Here is a 27,888-nt window from a genome sequence, read left to right as displayed (position 1 = left end):
TCCCCATTCACACACACACACACACACTGCACACACACACACACACACACACACACACACACACACACACACACACACACACACACACACACACACACACACACACACACACACACACACACACACACACACACACACACACACACACACACACAAAGACAGACAAAGAGACAGAGAGAGACACAGACAGGCACAGACAGAGAGAGACAGAGAGAGAGAGAGACAAGACAGGCAGGAGGCAGGAGAGACAGACAGACAGGAGGCAGGAGGAGGCAGGCAGGCAGGCAGGAGACAGAGAGACAAGGAAAGAGAGAGACAGAGACAAGGAGAGAGAGAGAGACAGAGGAAAAGACAGGAAAAGAGGCAGGAGGAGGAGGAGGAGGAGGCAGGAGAGACAGAGGAGAGACAGAGGAGAGAGAGAGAGAGAGAGAGACAGGAGAGAGGAAAAGAGAGGAGGAGAGAGAGGAGGAGAGAGAGGAGAGGAGGAGGAGAGGAGAGAGGAAGAGACAGAGGAGAGAGGAGAGAGGAGAGAGAGGCAGGAGAGGAGAGAGAGGAAAGAGAGACAGGAGAGGAGAGAGAGAGAGAGAGGAGGAGAGAGAGAGAAAGAGACAGGAGAGAGGAGAGGTGAGAGAGGCAGGAGAGAGAGAGAGGAAAGAGAGGAGAGGAAAGAGAGGAAAGAGAGAGAGAGAGAGGAGGAGGAGGAGAGAGAGAAAGAGAGAGAGGAGAGGAGAGAGAAAGAGAGAGAGGAGGAGAGAGGAGAGAGAGAGAGAGAGAGAGAGAGAGGAGAGGAAAGGAGAGAGAGAGAAAGAGAGAGAGAGAGAGGCAGAGAGAGAGAGAGAGAGAGATGGAACACAGGAAGATGGAGGACAGGACACAGGAGGAACACGAAGGAAAGGAACGGACGGAAAGAGACACGAAAAGGAGACAAGGAAGAAAGACATGAGAGAGGATGAGATGAGAGAGAGACGGACAGATGGAGGGAGAAGGAAAGGAAAGGAAGAAAGTGGAGGAAGAGGAAGAAGGAGCCGAATGAAATAGTAGTAATATATAATATTTGAAGAAGAGAGAGGACAGGAAAGGATGAAAGGAAGGAGGAAGGAAAGATGGATGGTGGATGGAGGGAATGGAATGGAAGGAATGGAGCAGTGGTGAGAGGACAAGGAATGGAAGAAAGGAAGGGAGGGAGACAGGAAAGGAATGGGAATGAAAGGAAGACAGGAAAGAAGAATGAAGGAAGGGAGGGTGGAAGACACATAGGGAAGAAGAAATAGGGGACAGGAAATGAAAAGGAAAGTGGAATATAATGGAAGGAATGAAGAGGAATGAGATAGGAAAGTAGTGGATAGAATGGAATAGAATGGAAGGAATAATGGAAAGGAAATGGGGAGGAATGGATTAGAAGGAATTGAAAGTGGAAGGAGGAAGGAAGGAATGGAAATGGAATGGATGGAATGGAATGGAATGAAGGATGGATGGAGGAAATGAGGGAAACAGTGGAAAGGAGATGGAAAGGACAGGAAAGGACACGGAGCAGGGGAGGGGAAGGAGTGGAAATGGACCCCAAGAGCCTGGGCATTCAACTTCCATGTGTGTTTGTGTAATACGATTAATTTCATCATTTGCATGTAGGATAGACAGCAATCAGTTTTTGGCAGATGGCCACTTTTTGGCACGACACCCTGTGAACCGCAATAAATGAGCCTTCTAGGAATGTAGAATCTCCCCGCCTGCGCTGCTGTACTGCGCATGAGGGAGACACGCGCAAAGACTCCTCAATTTACAGTTAGGTGTTCAATTGAATTTTGGCTGCAGATATGGCTTTATCATTGATGACGTTGTTCAAAACACATACATACAGTACAGGCCAAAAGTTTGGACACACCTCATTCAATGAGTTTCCTTTTCATTTTCATGACGATTTACATTGTAGATTCTCACTGAAGGCATCAAAACTATGAATGAACACATATGGAATTATGTACTTAACAAAAAAGTGTGAAATAACTGAAAACGTGTCTTATATTTTAGATTCTTCAAAGTAGCCACCCTTTGCTTTTTTATTAATAAGGAAAAAATTCCACTAATTAACCCTGACAAGGCATACCCTGGGAAGTGAAAACCATTTCAGGTGACTACCTCATGAAGCTCATTGAGAGAACACCAAGGGTTTTCAGAGTTACCAAAAAGCAAAGGGTGGCTACTTTGAGGAATCTAAAATATAAGACATGTTTTCACTTATTTCACACTTTTTGTTAAGTACAAAATTCCATATGTGTTCATTCATAGTTTTGTGCCTTCAGCGAATCTACAATGTAAATAGTCATGAAAATAAAGAAACACATTGAATGAGAAGGTGTGTCCAAACTTTTGGCCTGTACTAATATATATATATATATAATACTACACTGTTTGTATCCACACAGGTAATATCTAAGCAGCACTTACTGGACTTCTCCAGCTCTTTGATTGCCTGGCTGTAAATATTGGTGGCCTCTCCATACTGGCCCGTCTTGAAACATTCATTTCCAGCTTGTTTCAGCTCCGTCCAGGTCTTGGACCTCTGTTTTTGAGGCATCTCCACTTGTTTAACCGTTATCTGAAAAGATGAAACACTGGTTACCATCTGTGCATGAAAACAATCTCGGTCAACTGATCACAGTGGCAAATGGATCCAGACATTGAACAGGGGAAACCTCATATACCTCCTCTAAACTAAAGAAGTGATGTACTTCATGGCTCACACGCATCTTTTCACTGTATGTAAAGTGTTATTGCAATGTAGAACATGTATCTATGTTTACTGTGGTATTGTTTAAGTACTCAGTGTCTCTACAACAATTATACAATGACAGAGGTGAACAGATTTGTTATGGCTCCCAGCAAGTAGGATCTTGGGTATTCTCTAAATGTATTGGTTAAAGATTCAGTCTCACTGAGGAATTTGATATCCTCCATTCGCTTCCATACACAGAACCAAACTGTGCTGAAAGAATTTCTACTAGGTCAAGCATCAATTTGACTTTTTCGCTCCAGACAACATTTTAAGAGGTTATATTAGATGGTCATACATTATTTTAGAGCTAACGCAAACTTACTGTATTCGATCTGTGCATCCCTAGTAAACGTCAGACAAATCCTAAACATCCAAAGTCTATTGGTGCTGTAAAATTAAAAGAAATCTAAAAAACATATTCATGTGTCAGACCTTAAAACACTTTACTTGCTTTATGAGGTGGCACTAGGCATTAGGTGGTTGAGAAAAACCTGATAAAAAATATGCAAATATCATTGCACACTTTTGATCCACTTAGCGCTTAGGTTATTAGGCACAAGGTTCAGTTCCGGTTTTATTGAGCCGTTAATTTCACCTTTTGGTCATTTTGAAGGGTGTAGCTATACCATTCAATTGCATTGGGTGAGAGGTGTTTCTAATATTAAGAATATACCCCTTGATATAAATGAATAAACACCTATTTTGTATACTTTGTGTCAATACATACCGTATTGTTAGCCTAGTTCATATTTAAAACATATTGTCATAATTGTTATACCCTTCACATTTGTTACCCTACATTTTTGTTATCCTTCATTAAAAAGCTTACATAAACAATAAAGTTGGGAACAGCATATATTTTACAGTCACTTAACGTTATACGTTTACATACGAAACAAAACTGCATTCCTGAAGGTAACCTAAGAATGTATTGCAGGGCTGTTGTGTTACTAAACTGCGTAGTTATAGCTCGGTGGACAAATAACGTTAAACTAGAAACCCTCGGTATAAAAATAGAGACGTAGCTAATGTTAGACAATGACGTCCAAACAGTAATTTAACATTTGTCTTAAATCAATTGAGCCCAGTTTACGTACACACTGCAACGTTACCGACGTGCCAGGTTAACTAACTGGTTGTGTTGTAGCCTGGTACCTAACGTTAGCTGCTAATAGCTGCTCAAGCAGAACGACACGGTGTCGAAACTAGCACTTAAAAGTTTACTTCAAAAGAAGACACACCTGGTTATGTTCCAGAGTTATCCTGTTTTAACTAACTAGCATTAATTTCACTCTGTTGTTGCTTAACTGCTAAGTTAGCTAGCTCGCTAGCTAAGTTATGCTAAATCGAGTGGCGTTTTAATATAGCATAGCTAACTTAGCAAGCTAACCACACTCCCACAGCTAGCTATGCTAACACAAGGAAGCTCGCACACTTCTTACCGGCTGCCGGTTCTGAAAGAAATCAACACAGCGAGGAAGCCCTCCTCGTCACGACACAGATGACTTGGTCGAAACGACTAGCGACTACCTGAAACTATCTGTAACGTTGTTAATACTGACATTACTCTGTGGAAGTTAATAATACTTATTTTCTCCTGGTCGTTTGGAGCCACGCGGCTTTCCTCTGCCTTTGCGGGGGTTTTGTGCGGAGGGGTGCTGTACCAAGGAACTCACCGGGCAGCTGACTGTAGTAATGCTAACTTCTTCAGTTTGATGCTTGTTGGGGGGCCGCAGTAACGTTTCGTTTCCTTGTTGACGCTGCGTTCAAGTCCTTTGGAAATTGTAGGACTTTGGATGAGCGTTGTGCGCCCTCTGGTGGCCAAATTGGATGTAGCAATTGGTGGCTTTGAGAGCAAACAGTAAGGGACTGTTGGTTATTTATTTCAGGGACCACCGGAGGAGTTTTGGGACCTTTAGTCAAAATCATGGGTCAAAATAGACATGACCCTCCCCTCGCCAGGGTTAATTTTCTATGACACTCCAAAACGATTTGGGCAAAAGACATGACACCCCCACCCCTAAACAATGTATCAACACTTTCTGCATTGGTTTGCACTTGGCAAAGATATACAGATTACAATTGTTTTACAGCAATAACATATGTGATTAAACCTCTGCATTCTCATCTGACGCATCCCACTCCTCTGTTATGGTGTGGTGGCCATTTCAGTAGATTTACTCACTAACATTGTTGTGGAAACACAATAAGCATGGAAACTAAATGCACACTTCCTGCATTACTTCAAATACTAAGTTACTCCTCTAGTAGACTAGTATTCACATGAAATAAAACAATAAAACATTGAGATCATTCAGCAAAGCACTCTGGGTAACATTCAACACACTAACTGGTTGCTATGGACTCGTCACTAGGCTTTCTCCACTTCGCCTTTAAAATAAAGTGGAATAAACGTAAGTCCAAATCTACACAAAACCCGCAATCAGTTAGTAAGCTGACATCAAATGTGGCATTTAGGGAACCTTTATTGCAACTTTGGCACGGTAAGATGTCCAGACTAGCAACAGTCATTTTCGTTTTTTACGTCCTGCTGCTCCCATCGTCAGCCAGGTAGGCTAATATGTTTTTTACTAAAGCAGTATATCAAATCAGATGTATTACCTACCACCATTTAGTTGTTTTGTGTTATTTAGCTGAGATATTTATAAAATATCTGGTCATGCCAGAAGTAATTTTTCCACAATTTTTTTTAAACAAATGCAATTACCCGTATCAGCCACCAGCAAACTCAAGGGTCAGACCCATCTGGTAGCGAAGGAGGGCCGAGACTGAGAGCTACATGGAAAAACATGCACCAAACAAGCCACTTTGAAATTTTGCTGTTTCTATGAGTACAAAAGTTGGGTAACCCCCCCCCGGACTAAAAATGTTGGATGACCCTCCCCTCAACAAAGAATAAAAAGAAATGACCCTCCCCTATTTTCCTCCGGTGGTCCATTCCATAAATACCGAACTCCCTAAACTTTCTCTTCCATATAGCCTATATATATAGCCTATAAGTGACAGGCATAGTTAGGCCCACACAGGAACATCTGAACAGAGTATGGGCAGAAAGTCCCATGGTCAAAGTGGGAGGCGTCTCCAAAGTTGGCTGAGAATGACAGAGCTAAGATCCTGTGGGACTTCCAGATCCAGACTGATACAAATGCTGATTGCTAACCAATTGGACATCGTGGTGGTCGACAAACAGCAGAAGAAGGAAGTTGTGATAGACAGCAAGACCAAGAAGAATGAATACGAGAAGCTTGGAAAATATCAAGGGCTTAGAGAGGAGCTAGAAAAGATGAGGAAAGTGAAGGCAGCAACAGTTGTCCCAGTGGTAATCGGAGCACTCGGGGCAGTTACTCCCAAACTGGGACAGTGGCTCCAGCAAATTCCAGGAACAACATCTGAGATCGCCGTCCAGAAGAGTGCAGTCCTAGGAACAGCTGATACTGCACAGAGCCCTCAGGCTACCAGGCCACTAGTAGAGGATCCGAGCTTGGAGGAAGAAAAAGACCCCCCTGTATGGAGCAAGTGGGGAATTTCATTTTTGTATGTACATGATAGTTCTACGTTGTTGTTTTTTTTACCCGTCATATAAGCATTTGATGATGAAATCAAACTTCATGACAGGTCCAAATAGTTTTGCTTTACTTGAGGTCAAGGGGAAATATTCATGCCACAATTATAATGCTCTCATGACAGCCAATGTAAAAAACAACCTCTTAATGACAGTTTAATGTAACGTTAACACATAAAACTAAATAGTTTATTAAAGTTGGATCATTGGGACTGTCATAACATATATATGACAGGTTACGTTGTCTAGGTTAATGTAAAGTTGTCATTACAAAGACATCGACAGGTTGTATTGTCTAGTTTAATGTCAAGTTCTCATAACACAGAGATTGTTGTCTTCCTTAATGTCAAGATGTCATGACAAAGACATCTCGGACAATGCTACCTTTGCATTAAAAGTGTCATAATTTGCCGAATGACACTTAATGACAGTCATGAATACTCAAAATGACTCCATGTTCATGACAGATGTCATAATAATGACGGTGTCATGTCAGTCTTATGCACACCCCTTCAAATAAAGGTTGTCGCCTGTTACCAATTACATTCCGGGGCCTCCCAGGACTCCTTTCAACAGTTCCTTTTTAATCAGAAATTCAACACACACAACAACTCAACAAGTTTATATTTCTTTATTTCCTTGTGTTTATATTGTTTTTAATATTTATTGATAAAAAAAAATATTTTGATCAAACTTGGCTGGGCGGGGCCAGTGCCACTGCCTCCCATTGCTGCCTTTGTGCCGTGTGGGAGCAGTGTTTTCTTATTATTAAGCAATATAATACATTTTTTTCCTTCTTTTTTTTTGTAAGTACACAAGTTCAAACAGGGATCTTGACAATGACATGAATTGACAATAGTTGAACTACTTAGAGCATGACTGTGATTTTATCTCAAACAAGACATGCATGTCTGATCAAATATAATTGAATAAACTTGATGAATTAGCATTTCCAGGAAATCACATGTTTTGACTTTCTGACATTTCAGGATTATCCCAACAATATAAAATCATACCAGGGACGTTTCCAGGGGCCAGTGTGTGGAGTCGGTACAGTATGTAGGCCTACCGGTATGTTTGCGGCTTTCAAAAGCTGGTATTCAATGCCTTGTGTGTAGGTCTCAAATTGGATGTAACATTGTAGAATGTAGCATTTGATGTCTTTTAAGAGCAAGTGGCAAAATAGATCCTTTATAACTTGCTCTTCCATGTATATAGATATGTATATGTATATATATATATATATGGATAGCAAGATACGAACTTGAACCTATAACGTGTGTGACTCTTACTCAGCGATACAGAGAATTTACAGCTTTACATCGACAGTGCAGCTGCCCTTGATGTCTCTGAAGGTGGAGCAGTCAAAGTTGGCCACGAGAGTCTTCTTACCGGGCTTGTAGGGAACAAAGGGGAACTTGACACATATTCGGTTGTTTTTCTTCAAATCTGGAATCCTGCGAGTAACACACACAAAAAAAATCAGATCAGATTCATAATCTTTGAATGTTTGAAATCTTTTGTTAAATAAAAAAAAAGGATTTTGTAGAAAAACATGTCTACATTTCTTAAAGTAAGGAATTGAAAAAAGTTTGAGTGTCGGTATATAACATTGGCACAAGTTTTTAAAACATTTCAAACCAGCCCTAATCAATATAAGTGCACAAACACTTGACCTTCTAGGTAAATATCAGCCTCCTGGGGCGAAAACTGCGAAGCCAAAGGGTGGGGAAATTGTTGTGAACCGACTGACCGAGCGAGCTGTAGAGCTGCTGACCGCAGCGTATAAATATATTTCGAACTTAATTATTTTAGACATCTATCAATAAAAATGCCTGAAAACATTTTTTGGTTGCAGCTTTAACTTGTTTCATATCATTAAAGGTGCAATATGTAATGTATTTACTGTATTAAATCCAAAAATGACCACAATATGTCATCTTTTCTGACAACAATGTTAAAGCCAGTATTTTCTCCTTTGAAATTTATGTTCCGTGACGGAATGTCTGTTTGTGTTTTGGCCTGTGTGTTGGTATCAACTTCCCATTTTGACAGCCAGGCCAGATTGCCAAATATACCTGTAAAAACGCAAACCAACAACCTTCAGGGTAATTTATCACAGCTACAAGGGACGGGCATTTTCAGTCATTTCAACATTTGTGTGAAAATCACATTGAATTATATAGAGTACTCAAGTTGGTTACTCGCAAAAACAATTGAGACACAGCCAGTAAAGTGATCCTGACTGGTCCTGGCTAACGCCACCATTCTAACACGCGATAACTGCTAACGTTACCGGAGGACCAGGCAAGACTGTTTACGTGAAGCCTGTTCAGCGGCCGTAGCCGACTAACGGTGAGTCATTTTGAGCCAAGAAAGTGTTTACTCAATTGCCCAGCCCTAATAAAAAAGTGCAAGTCATTACTTTGTGCTTTTGTATCTTGTGTATACTGCAACATTAACATATTACCAACTAGAGTTAACCCACAGACTAATACATTGTAAAGAAAGAAAAAAAAACTACACACACACATACACACACACACTCACTTGACTTCAATGTCCTCTTTCAACAGGCCACTTCCAGAGATAGTCAGAGTACACTCCTTCAGCGTCTCGGTGACCGGGTTCATGAAAACCACCTCCCCTTCTGCCTCTCTGTTCAGTCTGGTTGTACCAGAAACCTGGAACACACACATTTTAACAGATTATATGGTGTTAGAAAAACAGACCTGTCTTCAGCTTTGTGACGATGCATTTACCAGCTGAATCAAGAGGCTTTTTAAAGACTTTATTTAGCTTAAGAAAGAGGAGAATGTTCTCAACACATAAAGGAACCCTCCATCCTTCACTTCATCACAAACATTCAACATCAACACATCTGGATATACATGGGTTTCACTGAACAGGAAGGGGATGAAAAACGGTCATCTGAAAAGTAACTAAAGCTGTCAGAGAAATAAAAAAAAAAAAAAGGAACAAATTTACTTATTGTTTCTATCTTTCTATTGTCTATGGTCCAGACTGAAATATCTAAACAACTTTTGGATGGATTGCCACGAAACTTAACACAATCCGAGACTGGTGATCCCTATTCTGGCTCAGTGGATGTACATTGCTTGGATAAAGCCTGACATGATGTCCCTCCCCTTCTGATATCTCTGCTATTTCTTTTGCAAGGGCACCGTTGCTGCATCTGGGGCTTAGTGCGACCCAGGATGGCTATGAGTGGTTTAAAGAAATAAAAACAAGCCAGAGCGGTTTTGTCCCCTACCCCAGAATAGATAGGTGTTGCAGCCAGACCATACTGCAGTGCTGACACAGCGCTGTAGAGATAGGTCTAGCAATGCAAGACTAGGTTGTTGTGTATTTTGGTCTACTATTAGATCAATAGTTGAGATACACCTGATGGATTGTGGGTAACTTTGGCCTCGGTTGTTGGTGTTAGCCATGCTGTTGTATTAATAAACAGTTAATAGTCCATCGTCGTCCGGGTTATCATTGTCATATCTAGTAACATGAAAGAGGGAAGAATATAACACAGATATACATTTTTTTATATAAAATAGGTGACTCCTGATCTTTAGTGCCACTGGTCGGTAAAAGGTTTATCTCATCATGTGAAATATCTCAATTTAACACAGACATTCATGGTTTCCAGAGGATTCAACATAATCATTTGAATGATCTCCCAACTTCCACATTTGTGGTTTTGAATGAAATGTCTGAACAACTATTGGATGGATTCCATTAAATTTGTGCACACATTAATGCCCCCCTCAGGACAAATTATTGAATTTCAATTAGTCCAATACTTCATATTATTACCAAATACCTGCAAAACGAATGACAATCCCATCAGCATCATTTGTAGTTTAGTGCTAATTAGGAAATGTTAGCATGCTAAGACACTAGACATTACTTATGAGCATGTTAGCATACTGAGGTTAGCATTTAACTCATTTAGTATGACGTCACAGAGCCGAAAGCGCGGCTGTAGACTTAGTCTTGTTATTAGTCTATATTGACGACGTTTTATTTCCCGGATTGTTCAGTTGTCGCCTGAAATTCTGCCGGATGTCCGTCACCTTCCTCTTTCTTTGAGTTGGCGTTCTAAAATCTGGAGGATTTATGAGGACTATGGTTAACTGCTCCTCAGATCTCTGCAGGTAAATCCAGACAGCTAGCTAGACTATCTGTCCAATCTGAGTTTTCTGTTGCACGACTTAAACAACCTTTGAACGAGCACGTTCACCACCAAAACAAGTTCCTTCCCGAGGCTATTTTGCAGCGGCGCCGTTGCTCCGTCTGGCGCTTAGCGCCACCCAAGACGATTGTGATCGGTTTAAAGAAATGCCAAAAAACCAGAGCACGTTTTTCTCCCATCCCGGAATGCTGTGTGGACCCTCCTCCGCAGCGCTGTGGAGGAAGGTCTGGAGACTATATTGTTATGTACACTGAGCTGATATTATTTTGTTACTAAGCTAGATAACTTGATTTTAGAGGCAGAGGTTTTTTACTGACCGTGATGGTGATAGGAGGGTCAAGCAGCACGACGTCATGCACAGCCAGGTATGTGTTATCGGGCTTCTCTTTGCCCGCGACCAAGGCTGAAACCTTCATGATGTCACACTCCATCATGGGTTTATAGTAGGCCGAGAACGGGACCTGGATAGGGACAGAGAGCTCTTCAAGAGACAAAGAAAGAGAAGAGAGATTTAAAGTCGATTCACAACAAATTCCAAGAAGCATACAGTGTTTTCTCACCTAACCCTAGACACACAGATAGTGTTTTAGTGTTTTATTTGCCCACCCTTTGAGATATATGTCTGTTTTTCTGTCTTGATATCTGCCCCCAAAATTCAACAGCAACATCTCTGTCCAGAAAAGCACCCACAGAAGAAGATTCACCTTTCCCAGGCTGCAGTGTCTCCTCCTTCACCTCGGTCTGGATGGTCCCAGCTGGTGCGCCGTTGTACCTCATGGCTTGGACGCTGATGTTGATGGACAGGGGCATGGCAGCACTGCTCTTACTCTGCAGCACCAGCATCAATCTCACATCCTCACAGTACTTTGGTGGGGTCACCTGCAACAGCACACAATGAGAGGACTGAGACATTAGCTGTGTTCTGTTCCACAGTGTACTTCCTGCTCCCTGTTAAGGAAATGTCGGTTAAGGAAACTTTCCTCGACACGATTCCTTCATTCGGAACAACGTGCAACGTCACCAACGCAGATATCGCTTACTGGTAATGCGTCACCCTGGTAACGTAAACATCTTGGATACGTTGCTGCTACTGTGGACATTTTACACTACTGCACTGAAATATTCAAACGAAAACTGATACCATTACAAAACTTATTCTATTGAAAAGTCTGTAACTTGTGAATAAATTGATTAATGTACAATTAAGATATACGGTGTCATTTCAGCGAGGCGCAATGACTGATGGGTAATAGTGCTTGTGAACTTCCTGTGAAGTGATCAGTACTTCCCTACACATTTCATAGTTCCCTTTTAACTGAGCATGTTTGCTCCCTACAGTTTGGAATCTTATTTAACATGTCTGAATACCCTGTGCAGTCCACTTCGCAGGGAACTATAGGCGATCGTAACAAACGCACCTATTGATGAAGATTACACCAATTAAAACAAATCAAATTTTTTGTCTTTGATGCGGTTGATGTTTAAAATGTTACGTAAAGGCCATTCCAGCTTGTGATGTACCATGAGATAGTGAAAGTGTTTATGCCTGGGGAGGCTACACCACAGTGCCACAAAAGCATTTCTTGTTTTGGGTGTGCTTCATACCTAACAAGAACCACCCCCCTATCCATAATTACAGGTAACAACTATTACAAAACGTTTGTTTGTTTCAGTTGAAATTATCTGGGAAGATACTGAATGTCCCCTGAGGCAAATTTGTGGACGTCCAATTCCTGTGCGCCCGAAGCGAGAGCTGTGTCCAGGTTTCTCAGCAGTACGTTGGACGTTGGACCAGGTGAGGGTTGGCCTTCGCCAGGGCAGTGCTTTGTCACCAATCCTGTTAGTGATATTCATGGACAGGATATCAAGGTGTAGTCGTGGTGGGGAGGGGTTGCAGCTCCGTGGGCTGGCGATCATATTGCTGCTTTTTGCAGATGACGTGTTCCTGATGGCATCATCGGTCCGTGACCTTCAGCACTCGGTGGATCAGTTCGCAGCCGAGTGTGAAGCGGCTGGGATGAGGATCAGCACCTCTAAATCTGAGGCCATGGTTCTCAGCAGGAAACCGAGGGAGTGCCTACTTCAGGTGGGGAAAGAGTCCTTACCCCAAGTGAAGGAGTTCAAGTACCTTGGGGTCTTGTTTCCAAGTGAAGGGACAATGTAGCGGGAGATTCGAGAGAATCGGTGCAGCAGGGGCGGTATTGCATACACTTTATCGTACCGTTGTGACGAAAGGAGAGCTGAGCCAGAAGGCAAAGCTTTTGATCTGGCGGTCGATTTTCGTTCCTACCCTCACCTATGGTCACGAAGGCTGGGTCATGACCGAAAGATCCAGGGTACAAGCGGCCGAAATGGGTTTCCTCAGGAGGGTGGCTGGCGTCTCCCTTAGAGATAGGGTGAGAAGCTCAGTCATCCGTGAGGAACTCGGAGTAGAGCCGCTGCTCCTTTGCGTGGAAAGGAGCCAGTTGAGGTGGTTTGGGCATCTGGTAACGATGCCCCCGAGCTCCTCCTTAGGGAGGTTTTTCAGGCTGGATGGATGGGCTATATTAATAAAACTGACTTGATGGAGATAGGATACCCTGGTCATTACTGATGACTTTGAAATGTGGTCATTTTGAGTTTTGGGCATTCTCTAATAAAAGAAAATAAATTGTGGTTTGAGCACCAGAATTAGATGATAAAGACTGCCACTAATCAAAGGTAAAAGCAAAGAACGTTATGGTATTCTATCTAATTGTTGCACTTCTTCTCTTCTTCTCTTAAAAATCTGGGGCAGTGACCTCGTCATGGCTTTAGATAAAGACACATGGTCGTGTATAAGCAACAGGATGCATTTTGCATTTAGGAGTAACAAATCAAAGAGGCTAAGTTTATAGTTTTTTGACCCACACTGTTAACCTGGTTTTTAGCCTATATATTGTTTTAAATATGGATTTGCAACTCATTTGTATCTTATCTTAGACCTTTATATTTTCACTCTTCCCACTTTGTATTGCAACTGCTGCACAGCAACTTCCCCCTGGATAAATATAGTTTTATCTTAATTATTAATATTATTTTACTCCAGTGAGGATGGATAGGATCTCAAAAAGTAAAAATCTGATAGACTATTTAGTTCCTAGACTATTTAGGAACTAATAGTTTGTCAAACTTGAAGAATGGAGCTGCTTTGGTTTTGATTTTTGAAATGTCATTGTATGCAAGTCAATACAAGTTGATATTTCAAAGGTTAGTTTTTTTTGTGGATATTTTTGCTTTCATTAGAGACAATATATGTGGCTGGAGGGGAGAGAGATTGGAAACAACAAAGCAACAAAGGTCCCCAATGGTATTCAAACCGTAGTCGTTGTGATTTGAGCTTGATCCTAAACCCCACCAAGATGCCCCATAAGTGCTGGTTTAAAATAATATATTATAGCCACAAAAACAGAAAAAGTCTGAATATAACATAAAAAACATCCTGTTCAATAGCTCTAAAGAGAAACCTCAGGGAGTTTCTGTGACGCACCTCTTCAAAATACATGGACATTGGCTGTGACGGAGGTTGAGGGGGGATGACTGGGGTTACTACATCCGGACTTCCTCTCCCCTTCTCTTCAATCACATCAGCCTTAGAGAGGTCTCTGGTGGTGGCGTAGTGAAAGACAGACCTCTCCTTCTCTGTTCCTGTAAATGTAGTGACTCAGTCAATATTCAGAGCCACCATTGTAATCATGTGCAGCTGCTTGTGTGACCTGTTTGTCAGGTGAACCCACCCTCTCTGTATTTGTAGCTGTCGGTGATGTTCATCCTCTTATTAGAGCCGACAGACTTGGTAGAGATATTCTGACCGACTCTCGCTGTGTCAGAGAAGATATTCACTTTTGAACCGTCAGCTTTCACCTGACAGGACACACAAACACAAACTATAGAAACAACAAAAAGACCAAAGTTGCATTTGGTTGTTTGACTTTTTCTGTCTTTTTTCTTTTTTATTTTTTTACACTAAATTCACTAAATGTGGCATTGATGAGATTAGGCTCAAGCTTTGCTCACTGACCAGCCAGTCAATGCAGTCGGCATTGACCTCAGCAAAGACAAATGGGGTGTCATATTTGAGGTCTGTTTCTCCGTTCAGGATGGCTACGACGGGGGCTGGACCGCAGCAGTAAACACCTACAGGAGGAGAGACAGGACAAATCAGGAAATAAAGTAACAACCTTTGCAAATGACTGAATAATTTTGACTCATTTTTGTGTCTCTGAAGGATTTAAAAATTCCTCCCTTTGGTGCTATCTGGTCGTGTTAAGAATGACACTGTGATAAAAGCAACTGGGGGTGTCTTTTTTTTTCTCCAACAAACAATAACTTACATGTGCCATCATAATTTCCTGCAATAACATACAAATTATACACATTGTAACTTTAAAGGGACTTTCAATACAAGAGCACTACCGCAAATAAATCCAAGAACCTTCAGGTCAAAATGCCCACTTGAGCACAGGAAATATGAACATCCTTCTGAGCACATTTATGAGTAGAAAGAGGCAGAGGAGCTGCAGCAATGGGCAGTATGAGAAAAATAAAATGTTTTATTTTGCTAGTAGACCTCAAGAGTACAAATGTGACACTGAAAATGAGTATAATATGGGGCTCTTTAAAGTTATGGAGATAAACAAGAGAGTCTATACCTTGGCTCTTCTCCTGTGGTGTTGGATCCAGAACTTGCCAACCGTCATATTTGCCATCTTTTGCCAGGTCTGGCCGCCTCATCCACGCCTCCACCCACACGTGAAAGTTCCTAAAACACAAAACAACTTTCAGATTCTGCAACAGTGCAGTAGATGTGAAATACAACACTGGAAAATTATATTTAACATTAATATTTTAGAATATTAAGACGCCCTTTTTACACGTTTTAAGACATATGAAATAATTTGCTTCTGATGTCTTTTTCTTCCACAAAAAAAAGTTATATTACCTAGTTTAAAATGTTTTCAAAAAGATTTATACTCTTTCCTCACTGAAAAAACCTAGAGCATATAAATATGCAAATATTTTTCAGTTCAAAAGTTAAACTGCTGGACACAAGATTTGTCCTACTTCACTGAAAAGTCCATGCACAGTGTCTGTGACCTGTAGGCTTTAAGTTTAACAGGTTAATTCTAAAATGTGGAAGGCAAACAAAAAACTCAAAAATCAAGTTCTTCCTGGAATAAAGCACAACATAAACCATCCAAACTAGAACACTGGAATTCTTCAGCACTGGACTTTTTGTTTTGTTCTTTGTCAAAAGATGAAGTTCTCCATGTTCATATTTTTAGTCTCAATGGACCACAGTGTGTTATTCTTGTTTAGAAGAACATCTTCCAAAAAGGTCCGTAAAGGTCCAGCACACAAAGTATTACTAATATTGTTATCTGGTATCGGAGTATTATGTTATTTTGTGCTGCACATTTGACGTGAAGTCTCAAATATACACTACCGGTCAAAAGTTTTAGAACACATACATTTTTCCAGGTTTTTATTGAAATTCATGCAGTTCAATTTCTTATTGTACTCTAAAATGAAAGAATAGAACAAATGAACAATTTAAGTTAAAAAATAAATCATGGAATCAATTTATAAACCAAAATGTATTCTAAATGTTTGACTCATCAAAGTTGCCCCCTTTGGCAGATATAACAGCTGAACACACTCGTGGCATTCTTTCTACAATGGACATCAAATATTCTTCAGGAAGTTCTTCCCACCTCTGTTGCAGAAGTTCCCATAAATGTGTGGCACTTGTAGGTTGCTTTGCTTTCACTTTTCTGTCCAGTTCATCCCAAACCAGCTCAATGGGGTTTAAGTCTGGTGACTGCTGGCCACTCCATGTTTTTAAGCTTACCATCTTTTTCTTTTTTGCTAAGGTAGTTCTGGCATAACTTGGACTTATGTTTTGGGTCATTATCTTGCTGTAGGATGAACCCCTGACCAACTAGGCGCATACCAGAGAGTACTGCATGGCGCTGCAAAATGCTGTGGTAGCGTTTTGGTTCAGGGTGCCTTTCCCTCTGTACAAATCACCGACCCTGGATCCAGCAAAACAGCCCCAGACCATCACGCTTCCTCCTCCATGTTTGACAGTTGATGTCACACACTGAGGAAACATCCTTTCGCCTACTCGACGGAGACAAAATTCCTGCATGATGAACCAAAGATTTCAAATGTTGATTCATCAGTCCATAGCACCTTCTTCCAGTCTTCAGTAGTCCATTAACGATGTTTCTTGGCCCAGGCAAGCCTCTTTTTCTTATTCTGACATCTTAGCAATGGCTTTCTTGCTGCAACTCGACCTATCAAACCTGCAGCTCCAAGTCTTCTCTTTACAGTTGAAACAGACTTGCTTATTACGACCACTATTAAGCTGTGCTTGAAGCTGTTGACTCTCAGAAACTTGTCTTCTGATTCTGTTGTGGCTTTGGGTCTGCCAGACCTCATCCTGTCAGATTCCCCTGACCACCATCAAAAAGTGCCTTTTGATGGTGAAGAATATTGTACTCACTGACACTTTGACTTTCTTCGCAATATCTCTGTAGGAAAGACCAACATTCTTAAATGTTATGATGGTCTCTCTCTCTTCCATTGTTAATTACATTTTTACCGCCATGAGGTCGTGCCATGCTAGCAGCTAGGCGAGCATTATAACTTTCGTTACGGAAGTAAAGGCTGGACTACAATAGAGCTGTTTGGAGCAGTTTGTGAACTGTGTTTTCTCTGGAACAGTAAGTCCCTTTGGGATGGACTTTGGGCTTTTTCATTTTGTAAAACTATAACATGCACAAAACGATATATAACACAATAAAGGAAAGGGGAAAAAGCCAAAAAGCATAATATGAGCACTTTAAAGCTTTTTGGAACCAAAACGCTGCCAGCTTCTTTTTTTTTTTTTTTACTATAAAAGCGCTCTAGTCAACTTTTTCTTGTCAAAAAAGATGCCAAGTGTGAACATAGCCTCAATCAGCTAATTAAAAGCTTGAGTGACCACAGAGATGTCAGTAGTGTGTGTCATGTTGACATGATAATAGCCCTGAGAATGTGTCACACCTCTTTACTTTGATGTGGTCTATAAAAACTGCCAACACTTTTCCAGAAAAATTATTCATGCCTTAAACCTTATTAACCTGACAATTTAATGGCATACTTATGCCAATTTACCTCGGAACTCGTTTTTTATGAGGTCAAAGTCGGAAACACATCCCCTGACCTCGGATTTACGAGCTTGGAACTTGTACAACCTCGCAGTAGCCTGAGTTCAAAATCCAACAAGCACTTCTGTCTTATTTGTGACACTAAATCAGTCGTTCACACAGGCATGTCCAACTTCTATCTGTGGACATGTTGTTACGCTGTTTGCATGCACAAAAAATGGCGTAATGCGTTATCAACTGGTTGCTAACAATAGCTAACAGGGCTAGAGCTAATGAAAACAATGAAAATCCGACTTTTAAATAGAACGCATTCAACTCGGGACATTCCCAGTTCCGGCTTCCGAGTTCCGAGGTAAATAGAACGCGGCATTAGCGCCTAGTTTATTGTTTTAGTTTACTTTCACCGCTCTTATAGCTTTGTTTCCATTTTCAGAGAAAAAAAACTCTAAAAAAGCACTGTTCCCTAACTGCACCAAACAACAGACAGACAAAGTTAGAGATTAGTTGGGGATGAAAATATTTACGTATTTAAGTTTAGTTTGTGGAGACCAGTGTTTATAGTCGAGTCACTAACTGTAAAGTCTGAGTCCAAGTCCGAGTCACCAAAAAGTGCGATCCGAGTCCTAGTTGAGTCACCAGTACCTGAGTTAAAGTCCAAGTCGAGTCAAGAGTCCAGAGAATAGCGACATGAGTCCAGGACTCGTATAGGAAACAGTTACAGACTAACAAATCTGACTTTATGAAAACTCCAGTCCAAGTCATCAGTGCGTGAGTAATGGAGACTAGAGTACTCCATTATTGGTGGAGACCAAACCAGAGAGTGAATATTGAACTTACATTCATTAGGTGGACACAAACACATCTCCATAGAATGCTAATGTTGCTCTGTGACTGCTGGATGTATAAATATGTGTTGACAGTTTGTTTTCGCTAACCGGTATTCAAAAAAGACAAGTTTTAAGTCAAAGATTCTTACATATGAACTGCGATATTCAGGTTAAGGTTTTGAGTGGGAATACGTTTTATTTGGCCCTCAGACAGCTACTTCTATCTCTATGTCAAGATTGAGCATTTCACCAAACACCAAAATCCCACACACTAACAAGTCACAATGTTAAAATGATAGATTCAGATTTTTATCTGAAGTATATCTTATGTATCTTAATACAATACACACGTCATATGTACGATGAAAGAGTAATTTGTAGCTGTAATCGTGTTTCTTCTCCATACTGACAGAGAAGCCTTGTATCAGCTTCAGAACGAGGATTGTAGGACTGCCATGTCAGAAAGCGATACTTCAGTAAAATAATAGCCTCTGTCTCTCACCAAACACTGTCTTGGGTTTGTTTCTCTCTGACTCCGTAGTCGGCGTGGTACACGTCGATGGTCAGATTCCTGTCGTTGTCGTGGGCTGACTCGAAGTTGGTGACCACGCGGCAGGGGAAGCCCAGCAGGCGCATCACTGGAACCAAACACAAAGATCTGAGTCAGAATAGTTAGCTTGTTGTTTTTGCATGTTGTTATCCTCTTTGCTAAGCTGCCATGGTGGAAACACGTGTTTGTGTGCCGGGAGTACTACTTAATGTTACCGCAATAACAAAGCGGTTGAAAATCAAGTTTGTGTTGTCCAGACTACAACGCAACCCTGAAATTTGCAAACCAAAATGGCGACAGCAGTGTTTTAAAATGTCCCCGTTTTAGGGGCTTGGAAACACCAGAGTAGTGCAAACGTGAGGCGCAAACATGGCAAAAGATATTCGTTTTGAAACCAAAACTTCACATACAACAGTACTGTAAATGTAGCCTCTGACGTTACCTGAACACATCACACCGGCGTACACCCAGCACTGCCCGTACTTGACCGGCTGGGAGCCGGTGACAAACCAGCGCTTAAGGATGGTGTAACTGCCGGTCCAGCGAGAGGGTGAGACGCCATTTGGATATGAACCTGACCAGTTTCCATCCAGGACACCACGGTCATCTAGAGAGTTGACCTGGAAGAAAACAAGGACATTTGCATTCTTATAATTTAACTTTTTTTTCTTCAAAATTACAACTTAATTAAAGACTTTGTCACATAAGACGCCATTGCCAAGTCTTTCTATATCTTGAAAACTATAGCATCTACATCTTCTTCTTTAGCTCTTTATTGGCACTGATGTTTATAGAACTATTACAGTGAGTTAAACCAACTGCCAATACGTGGAACTGCATGAAATTGAAAGATGCCATAGTTTCTCTACTGCAAACAGAAAACCTTTGACTGACCGACTATTTGATTTCAAAGTTAAACTTCAAGCTTATTGAAAAAAAGTATGAATTATTTACAAACATGAATAAGTGTAGGTCTGATGGTTAATTATAAAGTGAGAAACCCTTTATTAAATCCCATTAAGTCTACGTAAAGTTGTGAATGTGAGTAGGTCATAAAGGGTTATTAGTTTCAAACTTCATAATAAGCCCAAAAAGATTTTTCAAAAGCAAACTAAAAACAGGTATGATCTTTTCCATGTTCACCATCTAATGATGGTACATTGAAGTACATTTATTCATGTACTGTACTTAAATACAGTGTTGAGGTACCTGTACTTTACTTGAAATATAAATGAACTAATAGATGTGTTTTAACAGGTGAAACCAGCTAGCAATTAGCTCCACTTTTAGTAAGTAAGTAAAATTTATTTGTACAGTGCTTTTCACAGACAAGGTCACAAAGTGCTTCACAATGTGCATAGACAATAAAAGCAGCTGCAACATTAGAGATGCCTACACAATAAAGCGTTAATAATCGTAATCCAATAAAATTATATATATATATATATATATATATATATATATATATATATATATATATAAAAAATATTATTTATTATTTCACTTGTCCGTCAAGTGCTGACAAGGGATGAAAACATAGTCCCTCCCACCACGGCTGCCGCCAACATGGATAAGAACATAGAGAGCATGTCCTACCATGGCGCTGACCACGCGGCTGACATAGATGGGGTTACAGCGAGCAGAGACATCGTCACCGGGGTCTTTCATGTACTTGGGGTTGAGGTCCAACATCCTCAAACAAATGTCCACCATGTCGTCTTCAAACTGGACAGAAGGATGAATATATTCAAATTGCCCCTACTCCTTACTCCTGGCAAAATACAGACACTAAAATTCCAGATATGGAATATCTGAGATACCAGGGATAAGCCTGGATGTTGAATATTGGATATCATACATGTACTGAAAGTATTAAAGTAGTAAAGGGAATTCAGACCGGCCAAATTCAGTAGGAATGGTTTAAAAAAATAAAATGATTCAGTGCTATAAAATCAGTGTTATTCAAATGTTAACATTAAGTATTCAGTAGTGATTATATTTCACAATTAGGTATTCAGTTTAGTGTATAGTGTTTTGGGGGAAAGTAGCAAATGTGATTGGCTGCCACTGTCACAACCTCGAGAACTCCATAAGCCTTGACTGTGTGTGTGAGTGTGTGTACCTGTCCAAAGTCCCAGTTACAAGAACCGATGTAGTTGCTACTACCTCTGTAGATAATTCCTTGTTCATTCATTACATACTCGTTTATCTCGTTCTCATCCTTCAGATACACCCAGTCATCTACAGAGAGAGAGAGAGAATTAATGCAGACAGACAGACAAATTATGGTATTTAGTCTAGAAGTATTCAAATACTTTAATTTAGTAATGGTAAAAAAAACATAAGTACTGTAATTAATTACAAATACTCACTACTCGTATACTTTACCTGAGTGTTTCCTTTCATGCCACTTTGCTACTTTAACAATTAAGAAGGAAACTTACTTCACTACAGCTTCAGTTACATTACAAACAAAGTCTAAATTAAAGTACCCAACAGTTTACACAAGTAGAGCTGAAACGATTAGTCAAGTTAAATAATCAATTAGTTGATTGACAGAAAATAAATTAAACAAAAGCATTGTGAAGATTCTTACAAACAATCAATCGATTAATGGGGTAAATAATCAGCAGATCAATCCATAATTAAAATAATCATCAGTTAATAGTTCAAATTTAGCTCTACCTCAACCAACTACAACAGTAAAGTCCGTCAATCATCAGATCAATAATGATCTGATGATATAATACATAGTAATCTAACAGTCACAGGGAACATTTTTCTGCATTGATTACTTTTACTTTTATACTTTAAGAATTTCCTGATTATACTTACAGTACATACTTTTACCTACAGTAAGTAACATTTTGAATGCAGGACTTTCACTTGTAACTTGTAGGTATTTTTACAGTGCGGTATTCATACTAGACAGACAGACAGACAGACAGACAGACAGACAGACAGACAGACAACAGACAGACAACCTACCGGGACACCAGGGGTTGAAGAGTACCACAGGCTTTGCCAGAACCATTTCCTGATCTCTGTGCTTCACAGTCATGGTGTACTCCCCTATAGGGGTGTCAGCCGGGGGGGTGACGGTGAGGATCAGGTTGCCTGTTGTTGTGGAGGAACCCTTGTCAAGCTCTACCTTCCACACCGCCTTTGCTAACGGTGATCGTTTGACGACATCTGGGACACCGAAGAATGATAGCGTCCCCTGTTTCTCAGTCGGAAGTTTGCCTGTAGAGAGGGGCCACTGAGGGAGTCAACCATTTATTGTTGTACTAATACTCTCCATCCATCCATCCACCCAACCAACCGTCCATCCATCCATCCATCCATCCATCCATCCAAACAGCCAACCGTCCATGCATCCATCCATCCATCCATCATCCATCCATCCATCCATCCATCCACCCAACCAACCATCCATCCACCCAACCAACCATCCATCCATCCATCCATCCATCCATCCATCCATCCATCCATCCAAACAGCAACCGTCCATGCATCCATCCATCCATCCATCATCCATCCATCCATCCATCCATCCACCCAACCAACCATCCACCCACCCAACCAACCATCCATCCATCCATCCATCCATCCATCCAAACAACCAACCGTCCATGCATCCATCCATCCATCATCCATCCATCCATCAAACCAACTGTCCATCCATCCATCCATCCATCCATCCATCCATCCATCATCCATCCATCTAACCAACCGTCCATCCATCCATCCATCCATCCATCCATCAATTGTTTTTTACTGACTAAACCATCTAATTAAAGCAGTGATGTGATAGATCATGTATTGTTAATGAAACCCCCTGAATAGACCAAAAACCAAGAGTACTTGAAGTCAAATTGAAAAAAAAATAGTGCAAAGTTTTCAGGCTAGCATAAAGAAGACCTAGAAATGTAGAGTCTGCCTTTGGACAAGCTTCAAGGGAAATTGTACCAAATGTGTTATATGTTAACAGAAAGCAGAATCATTGTGAGATATATAAAAAAAAAAAAATTCAAGAAAAAAACATAATTGAGATAGAACCAGACAAGAAAAAAAAGCTTGTTTTATAGAAGTTTTAAAATATGTGTTGATTCAGATCTTCAAATTGGCACCTTATTGCCAGCCTCCCTTAACTAGCTGCAGCCGTGTGTTATAACCTTCACTGTCAATGTGTCGTTTCACTGTTCTTCCATTTGAACGGTTTCATTTTGGGACATTTATATGGAAGCGCATTGCATTCACAAAAGAAAAAAAAAGAATTGGCCACGTTATCCCATAATTATGAGAAAAGATCTCAAAATTACAAGATCAGGTTCTTGTAATTATGAGACAGTGTTGTTCTTTTGTGAATGCAGTTCTGTACATTTGCAACCATTCAATCATATACAGTAGATTAAATAAATCTTTGTTTTGTTAGGTGTGTACAATTAATATTTAGCCCACAGTATACTGAAATTAAAAATGTTGTACATTTAAATGAGATTTCATTGTACTTAACCCCTATATCACATGAATTCCATTGGAGCTGAGATGGCAGTTTTTGCCAAACACAGAGATTGTCATAACTCAATTGTGACTAAATATTTAGTTATTGCGTTTTGGCTATGTAGGGAAGCATAGACCTTTAACAACTACTCAAAACTAATTACTTAATGAAGGGCCAACCTGTCGCTGCAGAGATGCAGAGCGGCTGAACAGAAGGGTTGAAAGGTTGCCTCAGATTAAGGGTCAGTTTGAAGGGCTGGCCCCGCCTCACTATCAGCTGAGTCAGGGAGATTTCTCTGGTGCGGTGGTTAACGTTGTTGGTCTGTGGGTGGAGATCCACTCCCTTGAAGGCTGAAAGAAATTAACATACAAACATGAGAAAATTCATATAATCTCTCTGCATCAGGCTACCGAAAAAGATAACAGCAACTTTCATTTATTTGACCGTGGTAATATTTAACTGTATTATTCACTTTTTATAATGAAGGCAAAGATCTCATTCATATGTGAATCATGGAAAAAAATCATGTTAACGATTATTTTGGTCAATATTGAAATCACGATTATTTCACACGATTACTCGACTTTTGGAAAGATGTTGCAATTTTTGAATTTAAGAAACAGCGAAACAGTTAAACACATCCACGTAACATAAACGCACCACCAATACAATTCAATTCAATATTATTTATAGTGCCAAAGCGTAACAAGGAGTTGTCAGGACACTTTACAGATAGAGTAGGTCTAGACCACACACTAATTTACGGAGACCCAACAATTCCCACAAGGGCAAGTATTTGTTGCGACAGCGGCGAGGAAAAACTTCCTTTTAACCTCATACAGAACCTGACTCTAAGAGGGGGGCCATCTGTCGCTGCCGGTTGGGGGCAAATGTGAGAAAGAGAGAGAGAGAGAGAGAGAGAGAGAGAGAGAGAGAGAGATAATAATTATTAAACTGTTTTTTTAATTAATTTTTTTTATATAATAATTATTAGGGATGTCCGATCAGCATTTTAGACCCCCCTGGATCCGATTTTTAAAATATTGAATATGTGCCGATACAGAGTTCCGAAAAACACGGATTACTTGATAGGATTATAATGAAAAATAGACGCTGGCAGCTACAAAAGACGATAAGTTTGTCTGAGATGGCTCAGTGAGTCCAGGTCAACAAACTGGCTCAGCATGTTACAGGTAACTGTGATGAAATAGTGACTGAAACTAGGGCAGGGCCGGGTGGACGGGTGGTTAGGAAACAATATGCTTGGCAGAGCGTAAAATGTCACTGATGTGGAATAAATGTGGTGAAAAATGTGTGAAGATGGGACGCAACAGGACGGGAAGAGAGAAGAAAAAAACCTGCCTCCACCTTAAGCCCTCTGAATGACAGCCTGGGAAAGTGTCAACCCTTGACAGCACGCGGTAATGTCACATTCACACACTCACTGATGTGCCCCTCTGAGCTCCTGATAATAATAAAAGCAGTTTAAGCTGTAAGAGGCAAATGTATTCAAAGCTGTGTGCTCGATAGGAGACATGTTTGAGATGACGAAATGAACATGACACAGGAAGTCTGAAATAGCATTGGGAAGATCACCTGCACCCGAAATGATGAGACAATTCCTGACAAAGTGTAGTTTTTCATTGTTCCTTTTTAACCAACTTGTTTTAAACCTTAAAGTTGCACTTTGACATCAATATTTTTATATTAACGGATAATGGATTAAATGACTAACATGATGTTGCTTGTAGAGATGAACCCACAGGGAATTATTACCTTAACGTTTCAGTTATCCTCAGCTCTACAGAGCATTTTAACCTCAGCTCATTGGTCTTTTTTGGGGCTTTTAGTCTCACTGCCATCAGACTTACAGCTTTTTTTAGCTAACAGTATTTAATTAACCTGCTGTACATTTTCCGGCTCAGCACTAAACAACAGACGCAGTTACAAGCTGATGAACATGGTGAAGAATCTAGCAGCTAAAGAGATTCGTATAATTTTAATAAAATGTGAAGTCCATATTGAGTTGTATGCATAACCCTGCAACTTTAAGGACTTTATTTGTACAATGCATGCAAACAAACTAAACTTAAACCAGATAGCTATGTTAAAAACTACGATGTACTTACCAGATTCTTTCATTGTTCCAGACATGGTTTGCCTCTTAGAATAGGAGATGACGATGTAATGACAGTAAAGCACACACTGGCATGATCTGTCTCTGACAGGTGACTAAGTTTTTATTGACTTCAAAATACCTGGGAAGCCCAACCCCATCTCAAATTTACATACATTACGTCTAGGAGGTTTAAACGCTGTATCTGTGATCAGACTGAAGGTTACATATTCATATACATATGCATTTATCATTGCTTCAGTCTAAACTATTTTAATGCAGAAGCTTATTGTACCGATTTTTTTTGCATTTCCAGGTAACTTTAAACCTGCAATAACAGATTTTGTTTGCACTTTAAAACAAGTTGTGAACACAACATACAACATTATATATCAACTTTTAAGTTGATATTTTGAACAGATGCCTACACATCAAGCAGTTACGGAGCAACCTTATAGTTCATTTGGGGTCATATTTCTGTCCATCTAATGAATGTAAGAGTAAGTCTAATTTTCTCTCTCTTTCAGCTCTGTATTAGAGGAAATTATCTGGCTCTTTAGCTGCTAATTGCTCCACTATGTTCAGAGTGTGCTGTTTAAAGTGGCTTTTTACGGCTTTTTGAAATAAGCTGCCTGCTGTGAGTAGAGCGACTCCATGAGAGTGGTGAGAGTGAAACAAACAGTAAGATTGCTGTCGGACAGCTAAACAATGAGCTGAAACTCATGATAAAGCTCAGTAAAGCCGAGGGGAGTGGCAGATTGGTGATCATTCTCTGTAGGTTCATTTCTACGAGCGACCTCTCCCTGAACACTCTTTGTGGGAAATCTTACGGCATGATATACAAAGTTGCAAATTTTGTTGCTGTTCAGTTTGTCTTCCTCGACCAACAATTCAAGATGATGAGAAAATAAATTTGCAGATTGAATACGTATGATGCATTGTTACAAAGCAAACCACCAAGCACCATGGTAAAATTAGCTTTAAAAAAAAGACCCAATCGATACAACATAGTATCGCAATATTTTCCGTGGCAATACTGTATCGATACACAGACGCAAAGTATTGATCTATTATTATATATGTTGTGGTCAGTTTGTCTGCATGACAATCCCATTGTGATGTGGAAGTGAGATGAACAAACAGAGAAATGTATCCTTTTAGATAAAACAGATGTTGACAAAGTTTCCTTTTGGGAAAATAATTTGAAATTGGGAAGTTGGAAAAAAGGTAGTAAAGCATGTTTAAAATCGCAATAATATTGTATCGTGACATAAGTATTGTGATGATATCGTGAGACCTCTGGTGATTCCCACCCCTACTATATACTGTAAAATTCTCACAATGATTCTGCATTTTAAAAATATTTTTATACAAGAATCCTTATGTGACCTAAGAGACTATCTTAAGTTTTTCAGTGCCTTCTCACCAGCCTATCCCATTACAGTGAAGTTGCACAATTTACAAATGTTTCTGTTGAAACTGATAAGATCAAACTCATAAGCTGGCACAATCACTTAATATTGTTTAACAGACGCAACCTGACCTGTTCAGACTGACCTCCTACAGAAAGAAATAGTCACTTTAAAACAATGTGGACATTGTATCAGGAAAGTGGTGCTGTAATGCAGCTGTATACTAAATGACTGATCAGGGGGAAATAATCAGTGCTCACAACTTGAAGAAAAAAACTAATTTTCATAATCAGTAAATCTACAATTGTTTCTGTTTTGCACACCAATGTTTTTCTTATTTTTTATTTTTACTAAAGGGGCCTACACCTTGAAGAAGGCTTTTTGCTCTTGGAAGGGGAACAAGACAGGGCTCACCACTTTCTCCTTTGTTCTTTTGTTTAGTCATAGAGCCTTTGACAGCAGCCATAAGTGGGAAGACTACCTTCCCACGTGTTATGGTAGGAGTGAGGGTGCATACACTTACAGTTGAAACCAGATATTTACATACACTTAAAAAAAAAACACAAAACATTTATTTCTTTACTGTCATACATTAAATCAGAGTAAACTTTTTCTGTTTTAGATAAATACATATTAACATATTTTTTGCATTTGTTAAATGTCAGAATCAAGCGAGGGAGAATTTTTATGTATTTTGTTTATCACTTTCATCAAAGTCAGAAGTATACATACACTTCCTTAGTA

General features: G+C 40.1%; 1 protein-coding gene and 1 long non-coding RNA gene across 2 annotated transcripts; both read right to left on the bottom strand.

Moving 5' to 3' along the window:
- Nucleotides 1–2,445: 2,445 nt before the first annotated feature.
- LOC120557914 lies at nt 2,446–4,566 on the bottom strand. Its single transcript, XR_005639035.1, has 2 exons — nt 4,216–4,566; nt 2,446–2,596 (listed from the first exon to the last, which is right to left on the bottom strand). It is a non-coding gene; the product is annotated as an uncharacterized LOC120557914 (long non-coding RNA).
- A 2,434-nt stretch (nt 4,567–7,000) lies between these two features.
- LOC120557913 (protein-glutamine gamma-glutamyltransferase 5-like) lies at nt 7,001–25,836 on the bottom strand. Its single transcript, XM_039798611.1, has 15 exons — nt 25,746–25,836; nt 23,796–23,966; nt 22,101–22,355; nt 21,235–21,353; nt 20,709–20,837; nt 19,555–19,732; nt 19,065–19,200; nt 15,234–15,343; nt 14,603–14,718; nt 14,319–14,445; nt 14,072–14,229; nt 11,268–11,442; nt 10,881–11,044; nt 8,907–9,040; nt 7,001–7,813 (listed from the first exon to the last, which is right to left on the bottom strand). Exons 1-15 carry the CDS (start codon nt 25,768–25,770, stop codon nt 7,666–7,668), a joined length of 2,145 nt encoding a protein of 714 aa, XP_039654545.1. The 5' UTR covers nt 25,771–25,836; the 3' UTR covers nt 7,001–7,665.
- Between the last annotated feature and the right edge of the window lie 2,052 nt (nt 25,837–27,888).

Source organism: Perca fluviatilis, chromosome 4, assembly GCF_010015445.1.
Source record: "Perca fluviatilis chromosome 4, GENO_Pfluv_1.0, whole genome shotgun sequence".
NCBI classification, from domain to species: domain Eukaryota; kingdom Metazoa; phylum Chordata; class Actinopteri; order Perciformes; family Percidae; genus Perca; species Perca fluviatilis.
The sequence above is the reverse complement of the archived record's forward strand: the minus strand, read 5'-3'. Positions and strand labels throughout refer to the sequence as shown.

Excerpts from the sequence above, each read along its gene's own strand:
- LOC120557913 (XM_039798611.1), bottom strand. The coding sequence starts at position 25,770 with ATGTCTGGAACAATGAAAGAATCTG. Across the intron at positions 19,201-19,554 it reads CGCCGGTGTGATGTGTTCAG|TGATGCGCCTGCTGGGCTTC; the intron begins GTAACGTCAGAG and ends GTTTGGTTCCAG. Across the intron at positions 11,443-14,071 it reads TGTCCATGTATTTTGAAGAG|GTGACCCCACCAAAGTACTG; the intron begins GTGCGTCACAGA and ends GTGCTGTTGCAG.